The sequence below is a fragment of the Xyrauchen texanus genome, chromosome 44 (genome assembly GCF_025860055.1).
Source record: "Xyrauchen texanus isolate HMW12.3.18 chromosome 44, RBS_HiC_50CHRs, whole genome shotgun sequence".
Lineage (NCBI taxonomy): Eukaryota > Metazoa > Chordata > Actinopteri > Cypriniformes > Catostomidae > Xyrauchen > Xyrauchen texanus.
Genome location: NC_068319.1, coordinates 14508064 through 14533565, shown reverse-complemented (window position 1 = coordinate 14533565; position 25502 = coordinate 14508064). Strand labels below are relative to the sequence as shown.

At 38.1% G+C, this 25502-nt stretch overlaps 1 protein-coding gene across 1 annotated transcript in view; it reads right to left on the bottom strand.

Annotated features, from left to right (window-relative positions):
* Positions 1–1724: 1724 nt before the first annotated feature.
* LOC127636488 (integrator complex subunit 2-like) overlaps positions 1725–25502 on the bottom strand; it is a 41069-nt gene continuing 17291 nt past the window's right edge. The window contains exons 11-25 of the mRNA XM_052116969.1: positions 25200–25314; positions 22769–22837; positions 22209–22343; positions 21189–21365; positions 20610–20718; positions 14477–14581; positions 13077–13241; positions 10944–11145; positions 10723–10848; positions 8533–8734; positions 7912–8205; positions 5499–5606; positions 5306–5411; positions 4278–4454; positions 1725–3803 (exon numbers count right to left, since the gene is read on the bottom strand). Coding sequence (XP_051972929.1) covers positions 3631–3803; positions 4278–4454; positions 5306–5411; positions 5499–5606; positions 7912–8205; positions 8533–8734; positions 10723–10848; positions 10944–11145; positions 13077–13241; positions 14477–14581; positions 20610–20718; positions 21189–21365; positions 22209–22343; positions 22769–22837; positions 25200–25314 — 2263 coding nt within the window. The 3' untranslated portion in view covers positions 1725–3630. The remainder of the gene's footprint in view (positions 3804–4277; positions 4455–5305; positions 5412–5498; positions 5607–7911; positions 8206–8532; positions 8735–10722; positions 10849–10943; positions 11146–13076; positions 13242–14476; positions 14582–20609; positions 20719–21188; positions 21366–22208; positions 22344–22768; positions 22838–25199; positions 25315–25502) is intronic.

Here is a 25502-nt window from a genome sequence, read left to right as displayed (position 1 = left end):
TTCACCTCTGGCCAAGCTCCTCGCTCTCAGAAATTACAGTCACCAAAGCCACTGGTACCTCCTCTCTCCAATATATTAGTAAATTGAGGTGGTACACCTGCCATGCTCTGCCTCTATCTGTCTGTTCTGCCTCATAGTCAACATCCCTAACTCGCCGTGTGACCACAAAGGGCCCTTGCCACTTGGCAAGTAATTGAACTCGATGTAGGTAGCAATATAAGTACTTTATCTCCCAGTGTAAACTCCCATAGCCAAGTACCCTTGTTATACAGTCTGGACTGTCGTTCTTGAGCCTGTGCTAATCGCCCCAGTGTATGGAGTTTTGCTCCCAAGTCAAGAACGTACTGAATTTTGTTTTTAATCTGTGAAGGTTAACCAATTGTCCTTGCCACATGCCACGTGGCCATCGTCCATACAGTAAGTTCCCGTGGAGGCTTGCGGGACCTCTCGAACAGTAAATAATAGGGGCTTGAGCCCCTTATCCCAATTCCGAGCATCATCATGAACAAACTTACGAATCATGTTCTTAAGTGTTTTATTAACTCATTCGACCAGTCTGTCTGTCCAATGATGGTACACACTGGTCTGAATCAATGAATCCCCAGTAATTCGTAAAGTTTGCGCAGAGTGCGAGACATGAAAGTAGTGCCTTGGTCAGTGAGGATCTTTTTCGGGTTCCCCAATTGGGAGATAATTTTGAAGAATACCTCTGCAACACACCGTACTGAGATGCGGAGAGGCACTGTCCCCGAAATGTAATTGTGACAGCCACTAAAGGGTGTTCATGCACATCCCCATGTAAAAAAGTAAATTGGAAAACAACTACACTATTAAGTATTTTTTTTACGCCATTACGATACTGTATTACATTATCCTAAGTCTGTTGCATGGAGAAGATGATATATGTCACTACCACTCTGACTTAGTGGCTTTTGTGAAGTGGTATGATACCAATTAACTCTTTTTAAATGCAAGGAAAACAAAGGAAATCATATTCGCATTCACCTGGAAAGCTCATATACAGCAAAGATTATATATTCTTAAGACTTTTTAAGTTTTTGGTGTAAATCAAAAGATCATGTTTCTATTTCATCAAGCAATCTTGGGTAGCCTTGTAAGCTGCGGGATACAAGCGTGGTTTGGAAACCTTTCAGTTCAGTTGAAATCACAGCTTGCTCGATTAGTAAAAACAGCAATGAAAATCATGGGAGTTAAAGAATACACACCCCTTCAATCTGTCTACAAGCAGGTGGTTTTAGGGAGAGAAAACGGTGTCTGATTCAAGCCATGTTCTCCACAATGAATATCAGATTCTACCATCAGGAGTCTTTATAGGGTCCCTATGTGTAAGAGCAATCGCTACAAAAAATATTTTGTGCCTGTATCAGCTAAAATCTTTACAGGAACTATACAGGTGAACTGGATGTATGTGTGTGTGTGTGTGTGTGTATGTATATTGTATAAAAGTCCTCCTTATTTGTATTTTGTTGTTGTGCATGTATGTTGGCACAGCAACCGAGAAAATGTTCCCTAATGAGACAATAAAGTTGAACCTAACCTAACCACTTAATCCACCAAGACCTTAACATGTGGCCTTGTTAGGAGATGATCAACGTTATTCGCTTCACTTGTGAGTGGTCATAATGTTTTGGCTCATCAATGTATACTGTTTGTGCATGTGTGAGTGTGTGTGTGTGCGTGCGTGTGTGTGTGTTAGAGAGAGAGAGAGTTGGGGTTCATAAAAAAAAAAAGAAGATGTATATGATCATTTTTATTTATATTATTTTAAATAGGCTCATGTAGGTGATGCAGGTTTGAGTCCCGCCTGCAACATATCCTGATTGCATTCTCCATCTCCATTGTGCGTGCCTAATAAAGAGGCAAACCACCTTAAACAAAGCTAGTACGGGTCATTTTTAGAATATCACAAAGTTGAGACCAGCTGAAGAGTCTAAAATGAACATTTCTGTATTTACCAGATTTATCTTCTTTGACGTCAAGTATTGTGGGCCAACTTCAAATCTTTGCATGACCTGGTCTGATTGCCAATAAATCTGACTAAAGGAGCATGTGAGTTAGGAGTTATTTGTTGCATGCCAGTCATTGATCTTATAATTGAAAATACATAAGCATTTCCATCTGTACTGCATGCTCTGTTACAGGTCAGCCAGAATGTGATCTTTTCCATGTGACAAGGGCGCCCCCATATGGATTTGAAAGATATGTTATGTACATACAGTATTTATGCATAGAAATGTACTTTATATGTTATGTTATATGAATGTAACATTCCTCGCAGGTGATTAAAAAGATTTCAAAACTATTAAACGGCTCATGTGTAATAGCGTAAACTCTAAAGGTAAAGCCTAATCATTTAGCTAATTAGGTGTATATTCTTCCAATAATCAGTATTAAGTTCACCCTTAACTACTATGGGATGAATGTAATGCTCATACTAGCAATGAAAGAAAATACTACAAAAATAATTAGATGCGTTGTTGGTACTTTTGTTACTTGTAGTTATGTTTTGGCAGCCTAAAATCTGTAAAATGAGTTTATTTTACACCAGCTACATTGCCTGCTCCCTTCTTGATTATTTGTTTGTCTATACTGAATAAATATTTTATCTTCTGATCAAAAGTGAGAATTTATTTTAATATAAATGTTAAAAATATAAGCCTGATGTGTATACAAATCCAAGGTGTTCAAAAATAAGCCGAGACATTATACTTGAAAAGTACTCTTAAATGCTGGTCTAGAAAACAGACCGATAATTTCACTGCTAAGAGCCCTGGACACACATCGCACACTCGAATATACACACTTAACTAGCGAGTAAACACTCCGTTTCGAAAATGTCAACTACATCTGCATCGTGACCTGAATTAAGCCAAGGACTGGCCGGAGAATGATGCGCACAATTCACTTTACACTCAAAAGACGTTTCCTGGAAATCAATGGTCATTTTGTGTCCAATACAGAGAATAGAGACATGGGGGTTTTCACTGGCAACGGGATATGGAGTCCAGTCTGCGTCCTCACAAAATTTTTCAGTCCATTTTTCCTTTGTCTTTAAAAATGGTAGTCCAAGATTTTGACCATTTAAATAGAAGTACAGTAAACATATTCCAAAGTTCATCAAAGAGCTATTGTGGTATAGGCTTGGAGTTGTTGGAGCATTAGCTTGGAGAATTCAACTGAATTGGCCCCATCACTAACATCTCCAACTCCTTTCCTATCAATGTAATGTTTTGTTACATTTCTGTGACCCAGAGTCCTTAAAGGAATAGCCCAAAAAAAAAAAAAAAAAAAAATATGTCATCATTTACTCACCCTCATGTTGTTCCAAACCTACATGTTTTCTTTAAAAAAAAAAAAAAAATGGAATAAATGTGAATGGTGAGTGAGGCTGTCAGTCTCTAACATTCTCCAGCAAATAAAGAAAGTCATGCAGTTTTGGAACAACAGGGTGAGTAAATGTTGACACAATTTTAATTTTGGGGTGAACTCTCTCTTTAATATTTATATGGGAACATTCAAAACCCATTTAAACCTAACCCTATCCATTCAGACTTGTCCATAGTACCACTGGGACACGTGTCCTATTTTTCTATTTGTCTGTTTTGGCGTTCACAGTGCCTGTGTGCTCGAGCTGATGATCTCCATGAAGGTGGCCTCTATCTGATAGCACAGTTGTACATCAGGGTCGGCTCCACCCAGCTCATCTGCAGATCTCTTGGGCAGAGAGAGTTTGGATTCTGATGGCGGTATTTCCTGTGGCTTCTCTTTCAGATACTGGAGCCCTAAAGACAAGAGCACAGAGGATTAGATCTCCGTTTTTACAGCGGCAATAAGGGTAGTTGACACATAACATGTTGAATAAAAAAAGTGAATGAACAAGATAGCATTAGAAAAATACAACATTTTTAGACACACTTAAAAATGGCAGTATTAGATACAAAATATGAAATCAAATGACATCTGCAAACAAATTATGTAAATACATTTTACATATTTTACTAAGTTTTCAAAATATACATGTATAAAAATGTTGTTTTAATAGTTTTAAATTAAGGATAACATGTCAAACTGCAGGACACAGCTGCTTGAAATGTCAACTCTCCATAAAATTACTCAAAACATTTCAGCAATTTCTTTTTTATCATCTTGTTCTTTTGCATTAAATTGCCACAGAAATTAATAACTCAACAATGATATATTACAATTCACAGTTAATTAAAAAACAAAAACGTCAAATACAAGAAAGATCCACTAACGGCCGATGAGAGGGTCAATGTCTCTGGCCTTGGTGGTGACATCAGCAGCAGACACCTGTCCCACTTGCACCAGCAGGGACATGACATCATCAAAGACAGGAGGGAAAGCCTTGCAGAAGGAAACCAGGCATGGCAGAGTCGGCATGAAAAATGTAAAACGCTTGGCACGGGTCAGTACTGTAAAAGACCAAATAAATCAGTTACCTAAGTTATTATATAACATAGAATCACTTCAAATGAGGGGAGAAGCTTCTGCGAGCAGGTGCACTGGACAATATTATACCAAAAGTGTATTTAAAAAAAACTTAAGACTCTTCTGGTATTTAATTCAATTAAACATAATAAATAGATTTTTGATCCATAATTTATAACCACTGCAGATAAAGTTTATTTGCGAGAGGTACAAAAATGGCCAGCAGAGGGCAGTCTGCGCAAAGATAATGGTTGAAGTTTGCAGACATTGGTTTTTGTAATAAAAGAGTAAAGGTAAATGTCTGAGCTTGACAATTACCAAGGTTATATTTAGACACTCTTTAATAAAATGTCACTTGTAATAAATGAAGAAGAACAGAGACCAAATCCTTATTCGGATGAGATTCGTTTTCTAAACAACGTTTGAGTTATAATTAGTATAACCCAACGTCTGAGATTAATGTACTGATTTGGCCAGGACTAAAGATCTCCATGTTTATTACTGAGGTGGGAGTGTCTGTTATCTAAATGTGGGTGTTCCAGAAGGCTGAAAATATTGAATTAATTTAGGTGATAAAATGAATGCATCTTTTAACTTTCAGTTTAAATTTAAAATGATTTATCATTTTAAACAATGAATTATTTAATTGATTTGTTTTCAGTTTAAAACTTATTTTTTTAAAATTTGGACAGGATTAAAATCACAAAGTACGTCTGTGAAACACGAATTTCCCTAACCTCCTCAGGGAAACTAGACCTGGCCGAAAAGGACTCAAGATAAAGAGAGAACAGAAGAGAGACAATGAGATAAAGCTACAGATAACAGTTTATTCTACCTGTGAGGAGAGTACCCATCACACTAATGGCAAGTCGTGCCACACTCAATGATTTGGGCAGTGCATACAGGGTGCACAGATGGGACAACAGCTGTATGGCAAAGATCTGTGGTAGACAAAACAAAATTGCAAGAAGCATCAAGTCCCCACTGTGTAAGTAATGATGTGGATGGACTCATAAATGGTGGCTTACCTGTTTCTCCAGCTGCGGCTGGGCTAGGAGTTCTGGGATAAAATCTAGACAGATGTGCATGGAAGGAATTCCTGCAACTGTCAAAGGGAGCAGAGCCTGCGGATAACCCTGAAAAAACATTCAAAGAACATTTACAACTGTTTTAAACTCTATTGGTGCTTTAAGTACTCTTTGATCTCATTAAGAATTCTATTATAGGAAAATTATATTAGAACTCTTAAGATGATAATTAAGAATTCCATTAGAAGAACAAATGTAATAGTGTAAGAAATGCAATATCTAAAAGATTTATTTTCTTTGAAACCGATTCAACACAAGATTGATTGTTTTATTCTTTAACCCTTTAAGCTCTGAGGATGTTTTTAAAGATTTCCTGTTTCAGCGGCATACCCAAAATTAAAGGCTAATAACTCGAGAATAAAAACAAAACAACAAAAAACAAAGAGAGTCAAGTGTAAAGAAAACTTTTTCAGATTTGACATTATGTATCTTTAGTATATTATGTGTAAATAAGATGGCTCCGTAAAACTGTTCCCAATCATTTCACCTGCAACATAATTATTTATTTTTGTATTCAACAAAGCAATCAAAAGTTACAGCATTACAAAAATAATTTATCCTAGTGTCCAAAAGCCTCTCCAAACAAATTAAACCTAAAAATTGTCATGAGAACTAATTTACACATACAAGTACAACAATGACCAAAGGTTTGCATAGCATGCAGACATGTTTTTAGCAATGAGACTTCACAGAATGAGTGCCATTTGACTAAATGAGTCTGCATCATTGAGTTTGTGTGATGTACTTTGTGCCATCTCCTGGTGGCCAGACCATTAAAACCATCTGCCTAATATTGTGTAGCTAGCTCCCCCTCGTGCCACCAAAACAGCGCTAACCTGTATCTCAGAATAACATTCCAAGATGCTACTCTTTTCACCACAATTGTACAGATTGGTTATCTGAATTACCGTAGACTTTGTCAGTTCGAACCAGTCTGCCATTCTCTGTGACCTCTCTTATCAACCAGATATTTCCATCCACATAACTGCCGCTCACTGGATGTTTTTGGCACCATTCTGAGTAAACTCTAGAGACAGTTGTGTGTGAAAATCCCAGGAGATCAGCAGTTACAGAATTACTCAAACCAGGCCATCTCGCACAAACAAACATGTGATTATCTAAGCAGCCCATCATGTGGCAGCAGTGCATAAAATCATGCAGATATGTGCCAAGAGCTTAAGTTAATTTTCACATCAACCATCAGAATGGTGAAAAACATTTGATCTCAGTGATTTCGACCGTGGCATGACTGTTGGTACCAGATGGGCTAGTTTGAGTATTTCTGTAACTGCTGATCTCCTGGAATTTTTACACACAAAAGTCTCTAGAGTTTACTCATAATGTTGCCAAAAACAAAAAATCCAGTAAGTGGCAGTTCTGTGGACAGAAACACCCTGTTGATGAGAGAGGTCAACAGAGAATGGCCAGACTGGTTCGAACTGACAAAGTCTATGGTAACACAGAATGCTATTCTGAGATGCTGGTTGGTGCTGTTTTTGCAGCACGAGGGGGACCTACACAATATTTGGCAAGTGGTTTTAATGTTCTGGCTTATCAGTGTATGTAACAGTCATCAATCACATGTCTCTCTGCCCAAATATGGATGATTTTTGCACCAATCTCAACCTAATCAGATTGGTTTAGCATTGCATGATGCTACATCATTTCTGATGATTTATATCTAATCCAGGAAATCTACCGTGTTTTCAGCCAGATAGCAAGATGTTATGTAAATACAAGATGTATGTACTGGCTTTGTGCCAACAATCTATTGATCTATGCATCCCATTACTTTGCATGTGGGCTTATTTGAAAGATAATTGCCTCTTCATGGTATATTTTGTGTTCTGTTTATTTTTCATGAAGTTATACAAGGTTTATAAGCAACACTTGTTCACATGAAACATAAATGTCAAAGACATATACTTAGCTATAACTCGCTATATTTTTGTATGTGCGTAAAACAAATGGCTGGTTGTATTCTACTCTTTGAGAGCTTTCCAACAACATATGACATATGGCTGTTTGAGGAGTTTGATGTTTTTACTGATTACAAAAAAATGAACAGTGCTGAATTTATCATAAAGGATCAAAACGGACCACTTCTGATTTGTCAGCAAATTTCAAAGCACTTGTTCAGTTTTCGACATAATGCCTACGGGTATTGTAAATTAGAGCTTCTAAGCTTTAAAACAATACCTATTTTGTGTTGGTCAAGACTTTAGATATTCATTTTCAAGTTGTGCATTATTTCTAAGATTTTCAGGAAGTTTGACTTTTACAGTAATTGAATCAGTTTACTGTGACTAATATCATACATGTGATGACTTCTTTAACAGAGAGGCATAATTACCTGGAAGTGCACTAGTTTGGCGATGTTGGGGTCTGCAATGAACATTTGGTGCAGCAGACAGCAGATGAGACACTGTACCTCCCTCAGGTCACTGAGCAGTCTGCCCTCAGTATCGTGCTCCCCCTGGGCCTCTCGCCCAGCCCCTTCGTCTCCCACCTGCTTCCATATGGGAATACCAGGAGCCAACTGAACACTCCTCAACAGGCTGTCTATTCCTCTACCTCCTCCCAGCTGCAGTTCCTCTTGTGGGGATGGTAAACACACCTCCAGCAGGATCTGTACAGCTGCACTGTCCTGAAGACACAAAGACAATACAAATGTACCAAATAATGGACTATTTAGAAAATCTGAGAACTACTGTTTACTCTTTCTGAATCTGATAATTCTAATCAATCTAACAATCTAATAAATCTATTTTAGCCAGTTAGATATTGTTTACTTGGTGACATATTTAAATCAGCATCATTGGCAACAACAGTGCTCCACACATACCAAAAATCCCAATGTTTTCATATGCATGGTTTAAAACACATGTACATGATCAACGAACATAAGACATAATGACAACACAGCTGACTAGTGATGCTTTAGGCTGGCCATTGGCCGTCATGTTTGGTCTACCTGAGCAGCCAGTAGAGCGCTCTTCAGCTCCTCTCTGGTGACCTCTGGAGCATCAGATTGGCCGCTGAGCCCAAGGTTTGAGATGGTCTGAGCCTGTCGCTCAAATTCAGCTGTCTCCTTCAGGTGAGCATTAAGATAGGCCTTAGATGCCAGCAGATATCCATTCAGCATATGAACAGTGATGTCCATGAGAGGAGGACATCTGGAGAACAACAAACACCCACGTTCATTCAGTAGAACTAATAGAATTCAGGAAATCAAATCATACACATCAGGGACTGCATTCATGTGACCAGAATGTACTTGAATAGAATATCCTGCATGCACTTTTCTTGCCTTTTTGACACTTTTATTGATATGGACAGTTAAGAAAAGGACAATTGATGGGGAATGAGATCAGAAAATGATGTGAGATTCAAACTTGTCTCCCACAAATTTATACAGTATATACACTTTAACTCTCGAAGCATGGATGGGCCCGCCAGCAGGCCCAATAACTACAGACTTGAACAATACAAACTAAGGTATTATTTTAAAGCTTAGAAGCTGTACTTTGACATGCTGCAGGCATTATGACCAAAACTGAACAAGCGTTGCAATTTGCTGACAAATCAGAGGTGCTTTAGTTATTAATAATTTTGTAATGTACATATTATTGTAATCTCTAAAAACATCAAACAGCCATGTGTAATATGTTGTTGGAAAGCTCTCAAAGAGTAGGATACAACCAGCCAATTTGTGTTATCGGTACTCACAGACATAAATAAAGCTAGTAATAGATAAATACATGTCTTTGACATACATGACAGCCGTGTTTTCCCTTATAACCTCACAAAAAAGAAACGGAACATAAAATATCAAATATTAAACACACACAACATAATCAGATGCATAGATCATTAGATAGTCCACATAAAGCACAATGTACACAGAGCACACAATGTGCTATCTGGCTAAAAAAACATTAGCTTTCCTGAATCAGATGACTTCAATGATGTAGTACGTTGTCCAGTGTCATGGAATGCTAAACCAATCGTATTAAGATTCAGATAGCTGCAACGAGAGGTGGGAGTCATCCAAATATGGGCAGAGAGGATAGTTCACCCTAAATACAGATGGCCACCAGGAGATGTCGCCAAGTACATGACACAGACTCAATCGTGGCTCAAATGACACAGAATGGAACTGAATGAGATCTCGTTCCTCATGCCTGCATGCTTTGGAGACAGAGCATACCTTTAGTTACTGCTGCATTTGTATGTGTAATTAGTTCTTATGTACAATTATTATGTTTTATTTGTTTGATAAACTTTTTTTTTTTATAAATAGGATACATTATATTTGTAATACTATAACTTTTGATTGATTTGTCGTATCAATAAATTGTACTTATCTAAAGGTGACATGATTGGGAACAAAAGCAGTTTTTCCAAGCTACCTTAATGGCACCTAGAGATATGTCAAGTCAGATAAATAAGTAGAAAAAAAAAAGGCAAATTTTTGCCCCAAGTGAGTGATTTCCTCGCTGTTTCTTAGGGAGAGAGACTCATAATTGATCATAATCTATATCATTAAAAAAAATGGAAAAGTTTTGTTTAAAATGATACCAAATAACTGACCCTCTTCAGGTTTTTTTTATAGAGTTATACACCTTTAATTTAGGGCATGCCACTAAAACAGGAAATCTTTAAAAACCATGAAGTTATATTTTAAAAAGGTATGAATGTCACTGCATTAGAATATCAAACCCGATGGCATTTATTTTAAAGAAAGATAGCACTCAAATATTTTTAAAGAAAAACATTTCACAATTATATAAAAGTTTGTTAGAAGTTAAATTATTAGTATTTGTATAAGGTGTTAAGTTATTTGGACACATCTGGTTGTCAGAATTGGTGGCACAGGATTATTGTGATGTCAGTAGTTCATGTAACAGCTGTGTGAATTTGTTAATTTACTTCATTCAAGACGCAATGGCATAATGGCGAAGAAAAATTAGAAATAATTTGTTTACAGATGTCACTTGTTTGAGATTTTGTTGTAAATTCAAACAAATTAATCATTTTTATGTGTGTTCAAATATTTTTGAGGGCCAACCTAAAAAAACAAACAAAAACTAAATGTTGAAAAAAGTAACTGAGGGACAAATCCACAGCAGTAAACAGTAGATAATCCTAAAGCAGATAATACCTGAAGACTCTGGGGTCACACCGCAGAACAATGAGAGGATCTACCATCAGATCATTCTGAGTGTATCGCTGCTGCCGGAGGAGCTTTACTGAGGGCTGCAGAGCATTTACTGTCATCACCCACAGCCTGAGAGAGAGGAGGGGAAATAGTGACTTAGTTTGGAGCGCTTAAGGAGATTTTTCACATATACAATAACAAATGAATGGCTAAGGGAGTCTCACCTGCGTGGCATGACTGTATTAAGTACCATCCAGAGTTTATTAACAGTCTGTAGGACCCTACGAGAGACACCGTCTTCTAACAGCAGCCCCATGCTGCTAGTGAGTGCCTCTGCGTATGGGATCTGATCTCCTGCAGTCAGTAGTGTCAGGTGTTCCAGGATACGCAGTAGTCTGGGACCACCAGAGATTATGTTCTGGAATGCTGGTATAAAAAAAACACATATCCATAATCAGTTTGCATTAGGCGTCCCCTCAAAAGGACAGTGGTTTTACGGTAGTGTTATTAACAAATTTGCAAAAATCATAATACACAGACAGTATTCAGAGAAATCCCTGAAAATTCTTAATATGAGATTCTATATAGACCCTTTAGAAGCAGCAAGTGTTAGAGGGCTGTATAACAGACACTAAAAATCCAGTAGAAAAACAGGCCCATCAGAGCGGCGATGTATGAATACAGAAACACATTCAGGTTCATTACTCCACAGGTGTTCAACTGAGTCATGCACACTAAAGGTCAGACTACAACAACAAACTAGTCATAGACCATAATAAACACTTTTGATCTCCTCCAGTGCCGCAGGGCCTTTATGAGTCTCTCCAAGTAGAGTTCAGTATTCCAGTTAACCGTAGTGTGAAATCTGCTTGACAAATATGTCACACAGCAGAGATGTGCTAATTGTTTGGCAGAACACACCTGATCTACATATTTTTTCATTTTTTTAACCACTCCACAGATTTCAAATTAGAAACTATAGTTTGGCAAGTTGTTTAGGACCTCTACTTTGTGCATGACATAAGAACTTTTTCCAACAATTGTTTACAGACAGATTGTTTCACATTTAATTGACTATATCACAATTCCAATGGGTCAGAAGTTTACATACATTAAGTTAACTGTGCCTTTAAGCAGCTTAGAAAATTCCAGAAAATGATGTCAAGCATTTAGACAATTAGCTTCTGTTAGGCTAAATGAAGTCAATAGGAGGTGTACCTGTGGATGTATTTTAAGGTCTATCTTCAAACACAGTGCCTCTTTGCTTGGCATCATGGGAATATCAAATGAAATCAGTCAAGACCTCAGAAAATAATTCGTGGACATCCACAAGTCTGGTTAATCTTTGGGAGCAATTTTCAAATGACTGAAGGTACCATGTTCATCTGTACAAAAAATAGTACGCAAGTATAAACACCATGGGACCATGCAGCCATCATACCGCTCAGAGATTAACATAGTTTGGTGCGAAAAGTGCAAATCAATCCCAGAACAGCAAATGACCTTGTGAAGATGCTGGAGGAAACAGGTAGACAATTATCTATATCCACAGTAAAACAAGTTCTATAACAACACAAGTGCACATGGGACAAAGATCTTACTTTCTGGGACATTTCCTCTGGTCTGTTGAAACAAAAATGTAACATCATGTTGTGGGGGTGCTTTGCTGCACGAGGGACTGGTGCACTTCACAAAATAGATGGCATCATGAGGAAGGAAAATTGTGTGGATATATTGAAGCAATACCTCAAGATATCAGCCAGGAAGTTAAAGCTCGGTCAAAAATGGGTCTTCCAAATGGACAATGACCCCAAGCATACCCCCAAAGTTGTGGCAAAATGGCTTAAGGACAACAAAGTCATGGTATTGGAGTGGTCATCACAAAGCCCTGACCTCCGAAATTTTGTGGGCAGATCTGAAAAAGTGTGTGCGAGCAAGGATGCCTACAAACCTGACTCAGTTACACCAGTTCTGTCTGGAGGAATGGGCCAATATTTCCAGAAACTTATTGTGAGAAGCTTGTGGAAGGCTACGCAAAACTTTTGACACAAGTTAAACAATTTAAAGGCAATGCCACCAAATACAAAGTGTATGCAAACTTCTGACCCACTGAGAATGTGACGAAGCTGAAATAAATAATTCCTCTACTATTATTCTGACATTTTACATTATTAATATAAAGTAGTGATCCTAAGAATGTTTTCTACTATTAAATGTCAGGATTTGTGAAAAACTGAATTTAAATGAATTTGGCTAAATGCAAACTACTGACTTCAATTGTAAATTCTAAAATTAAAAGGAATGTTCTTTACAGTTTGCTCATATAAGTAAGTAAGTGTGTGTGTGTGTGCTCATACCTTCTCGTAACTGTGTCTGTGAGTATTTACAGGATGAGGAGGTTAGCAACATCTTCCTCAGTAAGGGCAGAGTGCCGGTTACTTCCTCTTCACTGATCCAATCCTCCACCAAACAAAGGTGAGGGTAGTTTGTGGCCAGCAGACGCAGCAGAGCAGAGTGAAGGCCTATAAGTGGAGGGATAGTTTGAATGGAGGAAAAGTGAAGAAGAGTAATAAGGAAGAGATATGACTAAGAAACCTCATGTCAAAACAGCTTCTTGCACCCAAAATAAACAGTGGACTTTTTATTGTTAGAATAATAAATTGTTCTTAAATCATTTGCTGAAAAGATTAACTATCATTAATCAAAATCTATGGTGTAAACTACTGTGTTCAAATCGGAAAACAGATTTATTTATTTCTCATTCAAAATAAAAGTTTGATGTACCAACATCAAACATTCTCGACCATTCTCAATGCAAAGCTCAGTCTATAGTTTATAAAAACTAATCTGCAAAAATAGGTCATTCGGAAATCTTCATGGTAAAGATGAAAGACATTATAGGAATATTTTCTTGAAAAAAAAAAGGGGTTACAGTGAGGCACTTACAATGTAAGTAAATGGGGACAATGAAAGTGAATGAGGCCACTTTTTGGAGGGTTTAAACACACAAATGTGAAGCATATAATTTTATAAAAGCACTTACATTCATTCTTCTGTTAAAACTTGTGTAATATTTGAGTTGTATAAATACACATTTTTACAGTCGTTTTAGGGTTTGTTGACATTGCATCGTCATGTAACACTGTTGTTAAATTGGCTATAACTTTATACAGAAAAGGTTTGTAAGTGATGTTATCACACTAAAATCATGTTTACAAGCATATCCATTACGTCTTGTGGCTATACCTTTGAAAAAGTGAGTACTTTAACATACAAAAATGGGCCCCCATTCAATTCCATTGTAAGAGCCTCACAGTAACCCAGACTATTGCTTTTTTTTTTTATATAGATAAGGAGGAACGAGTCAAAATTACTTTTTGAGGTAATCAACATTATGCCACAAATACTGTCGATTGAACTACACTTGTATAAAACCCGGAACATTCCTTTAACATCTGACCGGTAACATTTGCATTATGAATAATCAGTGTGCATAAACTTGGCCTGAACGACAAAGTGAACTACACTGGTAGATTTCACATTGCAAAAAGTGGGCCAATCATAACAGGTAATTTACATCTAGTCTTAAAGGTATAGTAACAACTGTTTCATTCTAAGGCTCACAGAGAGAGGATGGATAATGGCCACATAAACCTAAATTATGACCATTTTGGTGCAAGAAAGCATGCCTTAAATAAGAGGTGAACTTTAGGGGGGAAAAAATAAAAATGGCCTCTTTAAAACAGATGTTCTTTACCTCCCAGCTCCTGCTGCAGACTCTGTGCCTGGCGGATGAGGTGTTTGATGGGGATCTGGTCCATGAGGGCTGGTGAGTATGATTTAGGCTTCTTCTTCATCAGTGCTGTGAGGAAGGAATTCTCAGTTAAAAAACAGGCCTCTATGGTTTGGCTCATGTACAGGGGATTTTTCATTGTATTCAGTTCATTAACACAGCCAAAGGGTGTCAGTACTCCAGAAGGATAGAGGAAAAAAGAGAAAGAGATTAAATAAGCACAGCACACTGAGAAGGGCTGTATGCATAAACAGTGAAGAGTAACGGCTGTAATAACTGAAGAGAGGCTTCCGAAGCAAAGTCAAACCACGTGTGATTGGTCTGAAAATTGAATATGCCGGCAAGGGAAGAAAGCTGCATCGAACTCATCACAATATTACAGCAGCACTCTCAGTGGAGAGACAGAAACATGTGTATGCTTGCATGCCCCAGATTAGCTCTAGTTAAAGTGATTATGGTATGTTTTGCTTGGGAAGTATTATTTTATAAAATACATGTTCGATTTAAAACTTAGATGTACATACAGTGCATCAGGAAAGTATTCACAGCGCTTCACTTTTTCCACATTTTGTTATGTTACAGCCTTATTCCAAAATAGATTAAATTCATTATTTTCCTCAATTCTACAAACAATACCCCATAATGACAACATGAAAGAAGTTTGTTTGAAATCTTTGCAAATTTATTAAAAATAAAAACGAAAAAAAAAAAAAAAAATCAAAATGTACATAAGTATTCACAGCCTTTGCTCAATACTTTGTTGACGCACCTTTGGCACCAATTACAGCCTCAAGTCTCTTTTTAGGTATGATGCTACAAGCTTGGCACACCTATTACATTCTTCTTTGCAGGACCTCTCAAGCTCCATCAGGTTGGATGAGGAGCGTCAGTGCACAGCCATTTTCAGATCTCTCCAGAGATGTTCAATCAGGTTCAAGTCTGGGCTCTGGCTGGGCCGCTCAAGGACATTCACAGAGTTGTCCTGTAGCAACTCCTTTGTTATCTTGGCTGTGTGCTTGGGGTCGTTGTCCTGTTGGAAGATGAACCTTCGCCCCAGTCTGAGGTCCAGAGCGCTCTGGAGCAGGTTTTCATCAAGGATATCTCCATACATTGCTGCATTCATTTTCCCCTTGATCCTGACTAGTCTCCCAGTTCCTGCTGCTGAAAAACATCCCCACAGAATGATGCTGCCACCACCATGCTTCACTGTAGGGATGGTATTGGCCAGGTGATGAGCGGTGCCTGGTTTCCTCCAGACGTGACGCTTGCCATTCAGGCCAAAGAGATCAATCTTTGTCTCATCAGACCAGAGAATTTTGTTTCTCATGGTCTGAGAGTCCTTCAGGTGCATTTTGGCAAACTCCAGGTGGGCTGTCATGTGCTTTTTACTGAGGAGTGGCTTCCGTCTGGCCACTCTACCATACAGGCCTGATTGGTGGAGTGCTGCAGAGATGGTTTTTCTCCTGGAAGGTTCTCCTCTCTCCACAGAGAAACGCTGGAGCTCAGTCACAGTGACCATTGGGTTCTTGGTCACCTCCCTGACTAAGGCCCTTCTCCCCCGATCGCTCAGTTTGGCCGGGCGGCCAGCTCTAGGAAGAGTCCTGGTGCTTCCAAACTTATTCCATTTACGGATGATGGAGGTGCTTGTGCTCATTGGGACCTTCAATGCTGCAGACATTATTCTGTACCCTTCCCCAGATCTGTGCCTCGATACAATCCTGTCTCGGAGGTTTACAGACAATTCCTTGGACTTCAAAGCTTGGTTTGTGCTCTGACATGCACTGTTAACTGTGGGACCTTATATAAACATGTGTGTGCCTTTCCAAATCATGTCCAATCATCTGAATTTACCACAGGTGGACTCCAATCAAGTTGTAGAAACATCAAGGATGATCAGTGGAAACAGGATGCACCTGAGCTCAATTTTGAGTGTCATGGCAAAGGCTGTGAATACTTATGTACATGTGATTTTTTTGTTTTTTATTTTTAATAAATTTGCAAAGATCTCAAACAAACTTCTTTCACATTGTGATTATGGGGTATTGTTTGTAGAATTTTGAGGAAAATAATGAATTTAATCTATTTTGGAATAAGGCTGTAACATAACAAAATGTGGAAAAAGTGAAGCGCTGTGAATACTTTCCGGATGCACTGTACACTCACCTAAAGGATTATTAGGAACACTATACTAATAATAATAATACATTTTATTTATAATGCACTTTACATTTCAACTAAATCTCAAAGTGCTACAGTAACAAAGAATTTAAACACAGTTCCAGGAGAAATAACACAAAATCAATAAATAGCAATAAAACACCAGAAAGATAAAAATAAAATCATGAAAGTTAAAAGGCCTTTTGAAATAAAAATGTCTTTAGGCCCTTCTTAAAAACCTCCACAGTTTGTGGAACCCTTAGGGTCTCTGGGAGGGCATTCCAGAGCCGTGGGGCGACTGCCTGAAAGGCCCTGTCTCCCATAGAGAACAGTTTAGTCCTTGGTTGGTACAGGTAGTAGGTAAAGGTAGAGGAGCGGAGGTTTCGTGTGGCGTTTTGTGGTGTGAGAAGTTCAGTGAGGTAGGCAGGGGCAGTTCCATGTATGCACTGATGGGTAAGGAGACAGATTTTGTACTGAATTCTGTGTTGGATGGGCAGCCAGTGTAAGAATTTCAGGACAGGTGTGATATGATCGTATTTGCGCCTCCTCGTCAGGACCCGGGCAGCGCAATTCTGAATATGCTGGAGCTTTTGCAGGCTTCTGCCAGGGATCCCGACGAGGAGGGCATTACAATAGTCCAACCTGGAGGAGACAAAGGCATGGATCAACCTCTCTGCATCCGGTTGGGAGAGTGAAGGGCGGAGTTTGGCAATGTTTTTAAGGTGGAGGAAGGAGACCTTACAGAGGTGGCGGATGTGGGTGTCCAATGCGAGATTTGAGTCAAATCTGATTCCGAGGTTTGTAACAGAGGTAGACAGGGCGGTGTGATGACCAAAAATGAATATACTGCTGAGGGAGGAGGACTGGGTTTGGTGTGGTGTACCGATCAGAATGGCTTCGGTTTTACTGCTATTTAATTGAAGAAAGTTGTCAGACATCCATGCCCCTATCTCCTCCAGGCAAACCTGAAGTGCAGACGGCAGTGCTGAGGGGAGTGAGGAGTCCATTTTTATGTATAATTGTTTATCGTCTGCGTAACAATGGAATGAAACGTTATGTTTATGGATGATGTGACCAAGGGGCAGTAAGTAGATGTTGAAAAGGGTCGGACCGAGGACAGACCCTTGTGGCACTCCGCAGCTGACCGTGTGGGGTGATGATTGGGACTGTCCTAAAGCCACATACTCCGACCTGCCTGTGAGGTATGACTGGAACCAGCTTAGTGTAGTCCCCGAGAGTCCAACCTCAAACTGGAGACGATGGAGCAAGATGTTGTGATCCATGGTGTCAAAGGCAGCCAACAGGTCCAGTAGGAGGAGGAGAGATGGTGAGCCCTGGTCTGCAGTCATAAGTAGGTCATTCATGACGCGTACCAGAGCTGTCTCTGTGCTGTGTGCTGCTCTAAAACCTGACTGAAATTTTTCGTATATGTTATGGATGTGAAGGTGATTGTGAAGTTGGGCTGCAACAACTTTTTCCAGAACTTTAGACAAAAACGGCAGGTTTGAAATGGGTCTGTAATGAGCCAGGATTTCAGGGTCAAGTGACGGCTTTTTTAGATGTGGGCGGATAACTGCAGTTTTGAGAGCTGGAGGAACCTGACCGGATTTGAGTGACTGATTGAGGATTACTGTGATCAGTGGACTGATGGCTGTAATGTTGGATTTTAATAATGGTGTGGGGAGAGGGTCCAGTGAGCATGTGGAGGTTCTCATGCACTTTATGATCCTCTCCACCTCTGTCTGAGAAATGCATGAGAAGAAAGAAAATGTGTTTAATGGATTTGTGAGACTGATTTTGGAGGAAAGTGGAACTGTGGCAGAGAAGTTGGACCGGATGGATGCCACCTTGTTGGTGAAAAAGTCCATAAACTTATTGCACTGGTCTGAACAGATGTCAGCATGTGTAATACTGTGTTTGACCCCCTTTCGCCTTCAGAACTGCCTTAATTCTACGTGGCATTGATTCAACAAGGTGCTGAAAGCATTCTTTAGAAATGTTGGCGCATATTGATAGGATAGCATCTTGCAGTTGATGGAGATTTGTGGGTTGCACATCCAGGGCACGAAGCTCCCGTTCCACCACATCCCAAAGATGCTCTATTGGGTTGAGATCTGGTGACTGTGGGGGCCATTTTAGTACAGTGAACTCATTGTCATGTTCAAGAAACCAATTTGAAATGATTCGAGCTTTGTGACATGGTGCATTATCTTAAGTAGCCATCAGAGGATGGGTACCCGGTGGGGTCTTCTGCTGTTGTAGCCCATCCGCCTCAAGGTTGTGCGTGTTGTGGCTTCACAAATGCTTTGCTGCATACCTCGGTTGTAACGAGTGGTTATTTCAGGCAAAGTTGCTCTTCTATCAGCTTGAATCAGTCGGCCCATTCTCCTCTGACCTCTAGCATCAACAAGGCATTTTCACCCACAGGACTGCCGCGATACTGGATGTTTTTCCTTTTCACACCATTCTTTGTAAACCCTACAAATGGTTGTGCGTGAAAATCCCAGTAACTGAGCAGATTGTGAAATACTCAGACCGGCCCGTCTGGCACCAACAACCATGCCACGCTCAAAATTGCTTAAATCACCTTTCTTTCCCATTCTGACATTCAGTTTGGAGTTCAGGAGATTGTCTTGACCAGGACCACACCCCTAAATGCATTGACGCAACTGCCATGTGATTGGTTGATTAGATAATTGCATTAATGAGAAATTGAACAGGTGTTCCTAATAATCCTTTAGGTGAGTGTATATCAAAATACATACAAAAAGTTAATTTGCTAAAGTTGTACCATATACCTACCTTTTATTTGTTCAAGTTTCTTAAAGAGATTATATATATATATATATATATATATATATATATATATATATATATATATTAATCTTTATTCATTGTTACTCTCTTACCTTGTTTCCCCTTATCTTTTGAAACTATATCTATTTATTTGCTGCACATATATTGCTGTTCTTTATTTGTACTTATCAATCTCTTGTGTTTACCTCTCTTTTTGTTCTCTCTTATTTACTTATTTATGTATTCTCTTTTTTTTCTTTTCCCTCAATATAATTGTAATTTTCTTCACTGTAGAACATTTCTTGTTTGTCTCTCTGTATGTATAAATGCAATAATAATAAAAAAAGAAAACTTAGAATGGAAGGCATTGATTGAGGACTACAGTGTAAAAGAGTAACTTTTTTAAGGGGCAATATTTGCCCCCTAAAATTTGCTTTTTTTTTTTTTTACCTTAAAGAGTACATATATCTTTCCTAACTATTAATAACAAAATTAAAAGAAACACACACATCATATTGGCTATTTACACCAGATACTTTCATTGAATCAATGAACTGAAATGAATTCTCCATCTAAACAATTATGGCTGTTACCTATAAAATCAAACAACATCAAACATAAAAGTAGCCGTAAATAATTCCTAAAAAAACGTTCGGCTATAATACAATTTAAATGATTGGCTGGTTCCCGTGTTAGATTATGCAGCTCTCTCAGTCTACCATCATGGTAGATTTTGATGCAAATTCTGTTTCAATTTTGTCAAGTTCACCATTTCGGAGCTGTTTTTAGTGCACTACATATTATCTCCACATTCAACAACTATCGTCTCAGAGACAGCAAATCTGACCGCAAAAGGTCATTACAGCATCTGCAGAGGCTCCAAGCCCATCCTAAACCCATAACTTGACAGGCAGAATATATTATGAACTAAATAAAATTTTAAAATATTGCAAATTAAAAAAATTACAAAATCACCACAAGGGAATCTTTTGCATTCAAATTTAAGCTCAGGTTGATGTCTTATCCTGTAGGACAACAATCAGACACACCACGGATCTATGAAAATTAAGTTTGAGAATTACAAAAAAAAATACCTGATTCAAATGTGTTAGGAGAGTATGTCATATAAGTATGCTATACTGACCCAAAGTCTTTGTATTAGCAAGCAGAGCTTCCTCATAGGACAAGATATAGTAGAGAATCAGCAATTGAGTGGTGATGGTGTACTGAGACCGAACCTTCCCTCCATCTCCCTGAGAGAGAGAGAGAGAGAGAGAGAGAGAGAGAGAGAGAGAGAGAGAGAGAGAGAGAGAGGTCAAACATAGGTTAAAAGGAATAGAAGGAATAAATGTGTTTGATCTGTATATGATGGTACTGAAGACTGGATATAAGGTGAATCTATATAGTATTACTGATATAAGATTTATATATAAACATAATTTAAACATCATTTGTTTTTAAGTGTTTTCTTTTAATAGATGCATGCTTCCATCTTTGGATTTCTGGTTTGTACATATTGATGTATGCATATGGCTTTGGTCTAAAAATATCTTTCAATAAATCTCTTTCATCCTGATATGAGTAGGCTCATTTTTGTGACTTCAGTGAAGTCATTAATCAGAGTTTAAAAAATCTGCAATATATTTACGAATAATTTGCCATTTTTAGATGATTTTGTAATTCATGCAGGTTTTGTGTATATGATGACCTAGGATTCACCCACCCCTGCAAAGCCCTGGAACACATTAAGGATTTCCTGCTCTGTGATTGGCTGGTTGGTGGCCTCAGGGTTGGTCTTGGAAGCAGGGGTCAGGATGGAGTTAATGTATGCATCGATTAATGGAAGAAGCTGAGTGTGGAGCGGAGTTGTCGTCTCACACAGCTGTCTGAAGATCCAATCCTGAATTCAGAGAGAAAAAAACTTTCAAATAGGAATCGATGGGTGGCTGGATATAAGAATCAATGGACAGAACAGACAGAAGGATGGTAGCAATAAAGGAAAAAACTAAGAAAGAAAGAAAGGAAGGAAGGAGACACAATCACTCTGAATAAGTGAATTATCCAATCATCTACCACTTGGGTGATTAAATCATCTTTCCAGCTGAACAGATCAATAGCTATAGCATGCCTTACTGACTCTAGTAGAGGCAGATTCCAGTCTTTAATGCTGACGATGTAATTGAGAGGAAACATTTCGATCAGCCAGCGATGCACTACCACGTTCAAAAACCACGTCCTTAATGAAATCAACAAAGTGTCTTTCCATGAGTCAGGAAAAGAGGTACCCAGTCAAACAGATAATAAAACCCAATGGATTCAAGTAAATACTACCACTGAGCAGAGTCAAAAGAGTAATGTAGTGTAGTTAGCATGGTGAGATTCATTCCCAGAACAGAGGACAGAATAGGGCAGAATAGAATAGAAGAAAACAGAACACAAAACTAATAGTAGAGAACTGTTGGACTGACACTGGAATCAGACAAAAAAAAAAGAGAACACAAAAGAACAGAATAGAAAAGATTAGAAAAAAAAACAGAGCAAAACAAAGAATGGAACAGAACAAAACAATCAGAAAAGAACACAACACAACAGAAAAGAATTAAACAGAATAGAATAATAAAGAAACTGAGTACAAGAAAACAGAAAAGATCTGAATACAAATAACAAAATGAAATCCAGCACATAATAGAATGAATACCACAGAATGGCAAAAAATAGAACTGAAAGAACAGCACAGGACTACCTTTATGGACACTTTGTGTTTGGTGAAGGCTCTGCTCCTCAGAAGCTGGTATATACAGTGGATGGGGAGGAAACCTGTGATGTTGGCACTGAGGTTGTTGGTAACTGCCACTCTCACCGCATGCGCAGTGACCACCTGCAACACACCACAAAATTCCACTTGATACTGTATCAGTCTTGAGACAAGAAGAAAGCAGCTACATTTACATTTAGGGCATTTAGCAGATGTCAAAATGTGCTATAGCTTTCATGTGTTAAAACTGCTACGTTCAACAGATGGCAGGCATGCAATTTTCAAAGTTCTCTGCTAAGACAGGATATCTGAAACAGTGCTTCTAATAATATGACAAGCTGTTACTAATTAAGATGATTTCTCTGGTGCCTATACAGCTCCTTCTATATGCCAAGTACATATTGTACAAACTCAGAGATGTTAAGCACACACTGCACCAAACAGGGCATGCAAAACTCAGAATTGTTTTCCAATTATAAGTGGCTAGTGACTCATGGGATGACTGTTTTCATTATAAGGAAGTAAATCGACTGTAAAGAAAGAGACACCTGTTCCGTGAAGATTTCCTGGGTAAAAATGGTCTTCATTTTGCTCAGCGAGCTGGATTTAATGGCGATCTGTGGAAAGATAAGAAGTTTAAGTCAGTGAAATTTATGTTTTTTTAACCAGAGGTACACAATGCAAGTTTTAGAAATTTCATCCAGCTTTAACCCTTTAAGCTTTGAGGGTGTTTTTAAAGATTTCCTGTTTCAGCGGCATACCCCAAATTAAAGGCTTATAACTCGACAACAAAACAAAACAAAAAACACAAGGTGGTTCAAGGGTATGGTATAATAAAAAAAAAAAATAAACATTTCAATTTTTTAATGATATAGATTATGATCAATTCTGAGATTCTCGGCCTAAGAAACCGCTTTTTCTGAATTGACATTATAAATCTCAGTTTGTAAATAAGATAGCTCTGAAAAAACTGCTTTTATTTTGTTCCCAATCATGTCATCTTTAACTGAGTAATTATGTGTTGATATGACAAAGCAATCAAAAGTTATAGCATTACAAAAATAATTTATCCTATTGTTCAAAAATGTCTCCAAGTGTCCAAAAGCCTCTCCAAACAAATAAAACATAATAATTATATACAAGAACGAACTACACATACAAACACTACAATGACTAAAGGTATGATCTCTCTCCAAAGATGCAATGGAGAGTATGGATGCATGCAAGCATGAGTAATGACATCTCATTCAGTTCCATTCTATGCCATTTGAGTCATCACTGAGTCTGTCAAGTACTTGGCCCTACCTTCTGGTGGTAATATGCATTTAGAGTGAACGATCCTCTCTGCCCATATTTGGATGACTTCCATCTCTGGTTGTAGCGATCTGAATCCTAATATGACTGGTCTAGTGTTCCATGACGCTGGACAACGTCCTACATTATTTCCAATAAAGTCATCTGATCCAAGAAATGTTTTTAGCCAGTGCTCTATAACTTTATGTGCTCTGTGCACATTATGCTTAGTGTGCTCATTTTTAATGCATCTGATTACTTTGTTTGTGGGCTCGTTTCAAAGATAATCGCCTCCTCTAATAACAGTATGTAATATTTTATGTTCTGTTTATTTTTCATGAAATTGCAAGAGAAAACGCAGCATATAAGCAACACCTGTTTAAATGTAACATGTATGTCAAAGACATATACTCAGTTACATTTCTGTAAGTAAAACAAACAGGCTGGTTGTATTCTACTCTTTGAGTGCTTTCCAACGACATATGACACATGGCTATATGATCAGTCTGATTTCTGATTTCAGTCAAATATGCAGTGCAAAATTATTAATATATTATCAAAACGGAACACTTCTGATTTGTCTGCAAATTTCAAAGCACTTGTTCAATTTTGGTCATATGCCTACATGCATTAGTCCAGAACAGTACAGTATAGCCACCCGCCACCGAGATTAAAGGGTTAAAGAGAAGTTCTAGATTTTCAAAACAATATGGAGGTTTATAATGCAAAAAGTGACTCACTCTGGCTAAACAAACTCAGAGAAAAAAGTCATCTATATGTACCACATCAATAATGCACAAATTAGCAAAGGGCAATTACATATCACACAGTCAAACTTTAGCCTTTTCTGGGAGGCGCATGTTCTCCACTGGTTTAGACACTAAAAATCAATAAATCCACCAATTAACATCTAAGACAGCTAAGTATAATAGACGTTTTCACTTAGAGAAATAATCATGGAGTTTAACCAATGCTGCCATTTAAGACCAAAAGTAAACAGCAATATGTACACCATGTTTTAGTACTTCAGTACACTAGTACTCTTTTATGTACTAAATCTGAATGTTTTTTTTTTTTTGGTTTGTTTTACATTAAACAAAATCCTCAATACCTACCATTTACCAGTGATGCATAAAACCTGACATTTTATTGTAGACACTATTAGAGGGAGAGTTCATAAAAATGTATACAAATTAATTTGGTCACTATTTACTCGTCCTCATGTTATCCAAACCCATATGACTTTTTTGTTGTTGCATGGAGCACAAAAGAAGTTATCTAGCAGAATGTTCAGGCCGATTTGTCCTTGGTCACCATTCACTATCATTGAATGGAAAATAATGATAATGAAAGTGAATGGTGACCAGGGATAGAGCAGATTGGACATTCTCCAAAATATCTCCTTTCGTTTTCCACAGAAAAAAGTCATATGGGTAAGGGTGATACATTTTCATTTTTGAGTGAACTATTCCTTCAAATAGGTGTTTCAAAAGATTTTGACATCTAAAATGTCAAAAATTTGAAATGAAAATTGACCAATGATGTCCAAAACTTTCTTCTAGGTACCCAGCTCACTAGGTTTTGAAGCTTAGCCAAAGTGATGTCTTTTTGGTCTTTCAAGATTAAATATGTATTTTTTATTTAATAGACTGTCTGAGTGCTGACCGTTTGATGGTTTACACTCACCTTCATCCCCAGGGTAGAGCAAACCAGCTCGATGATGGCACTGAGCTGGTTGCTATGGAAATACATGGCAACCAGTAATAGCATCTCTCCAAAAGAAGCAGAGACACCGGCGGCACTGGAGAGAACAAGAAAGGGGAGGAGAGGAGGAGGAGGCAGGGGATCAAAATAGAGAGAATGGAGGAGGAAGAGAGAAAAAAAGACAAGAAATGGATTTAAAAGGGCCAATGCCATTTTAACACTTATTATACTGTGACAATAAATATATACACACACTCTCAAATTTCACCAACCCCACAGCCTCAA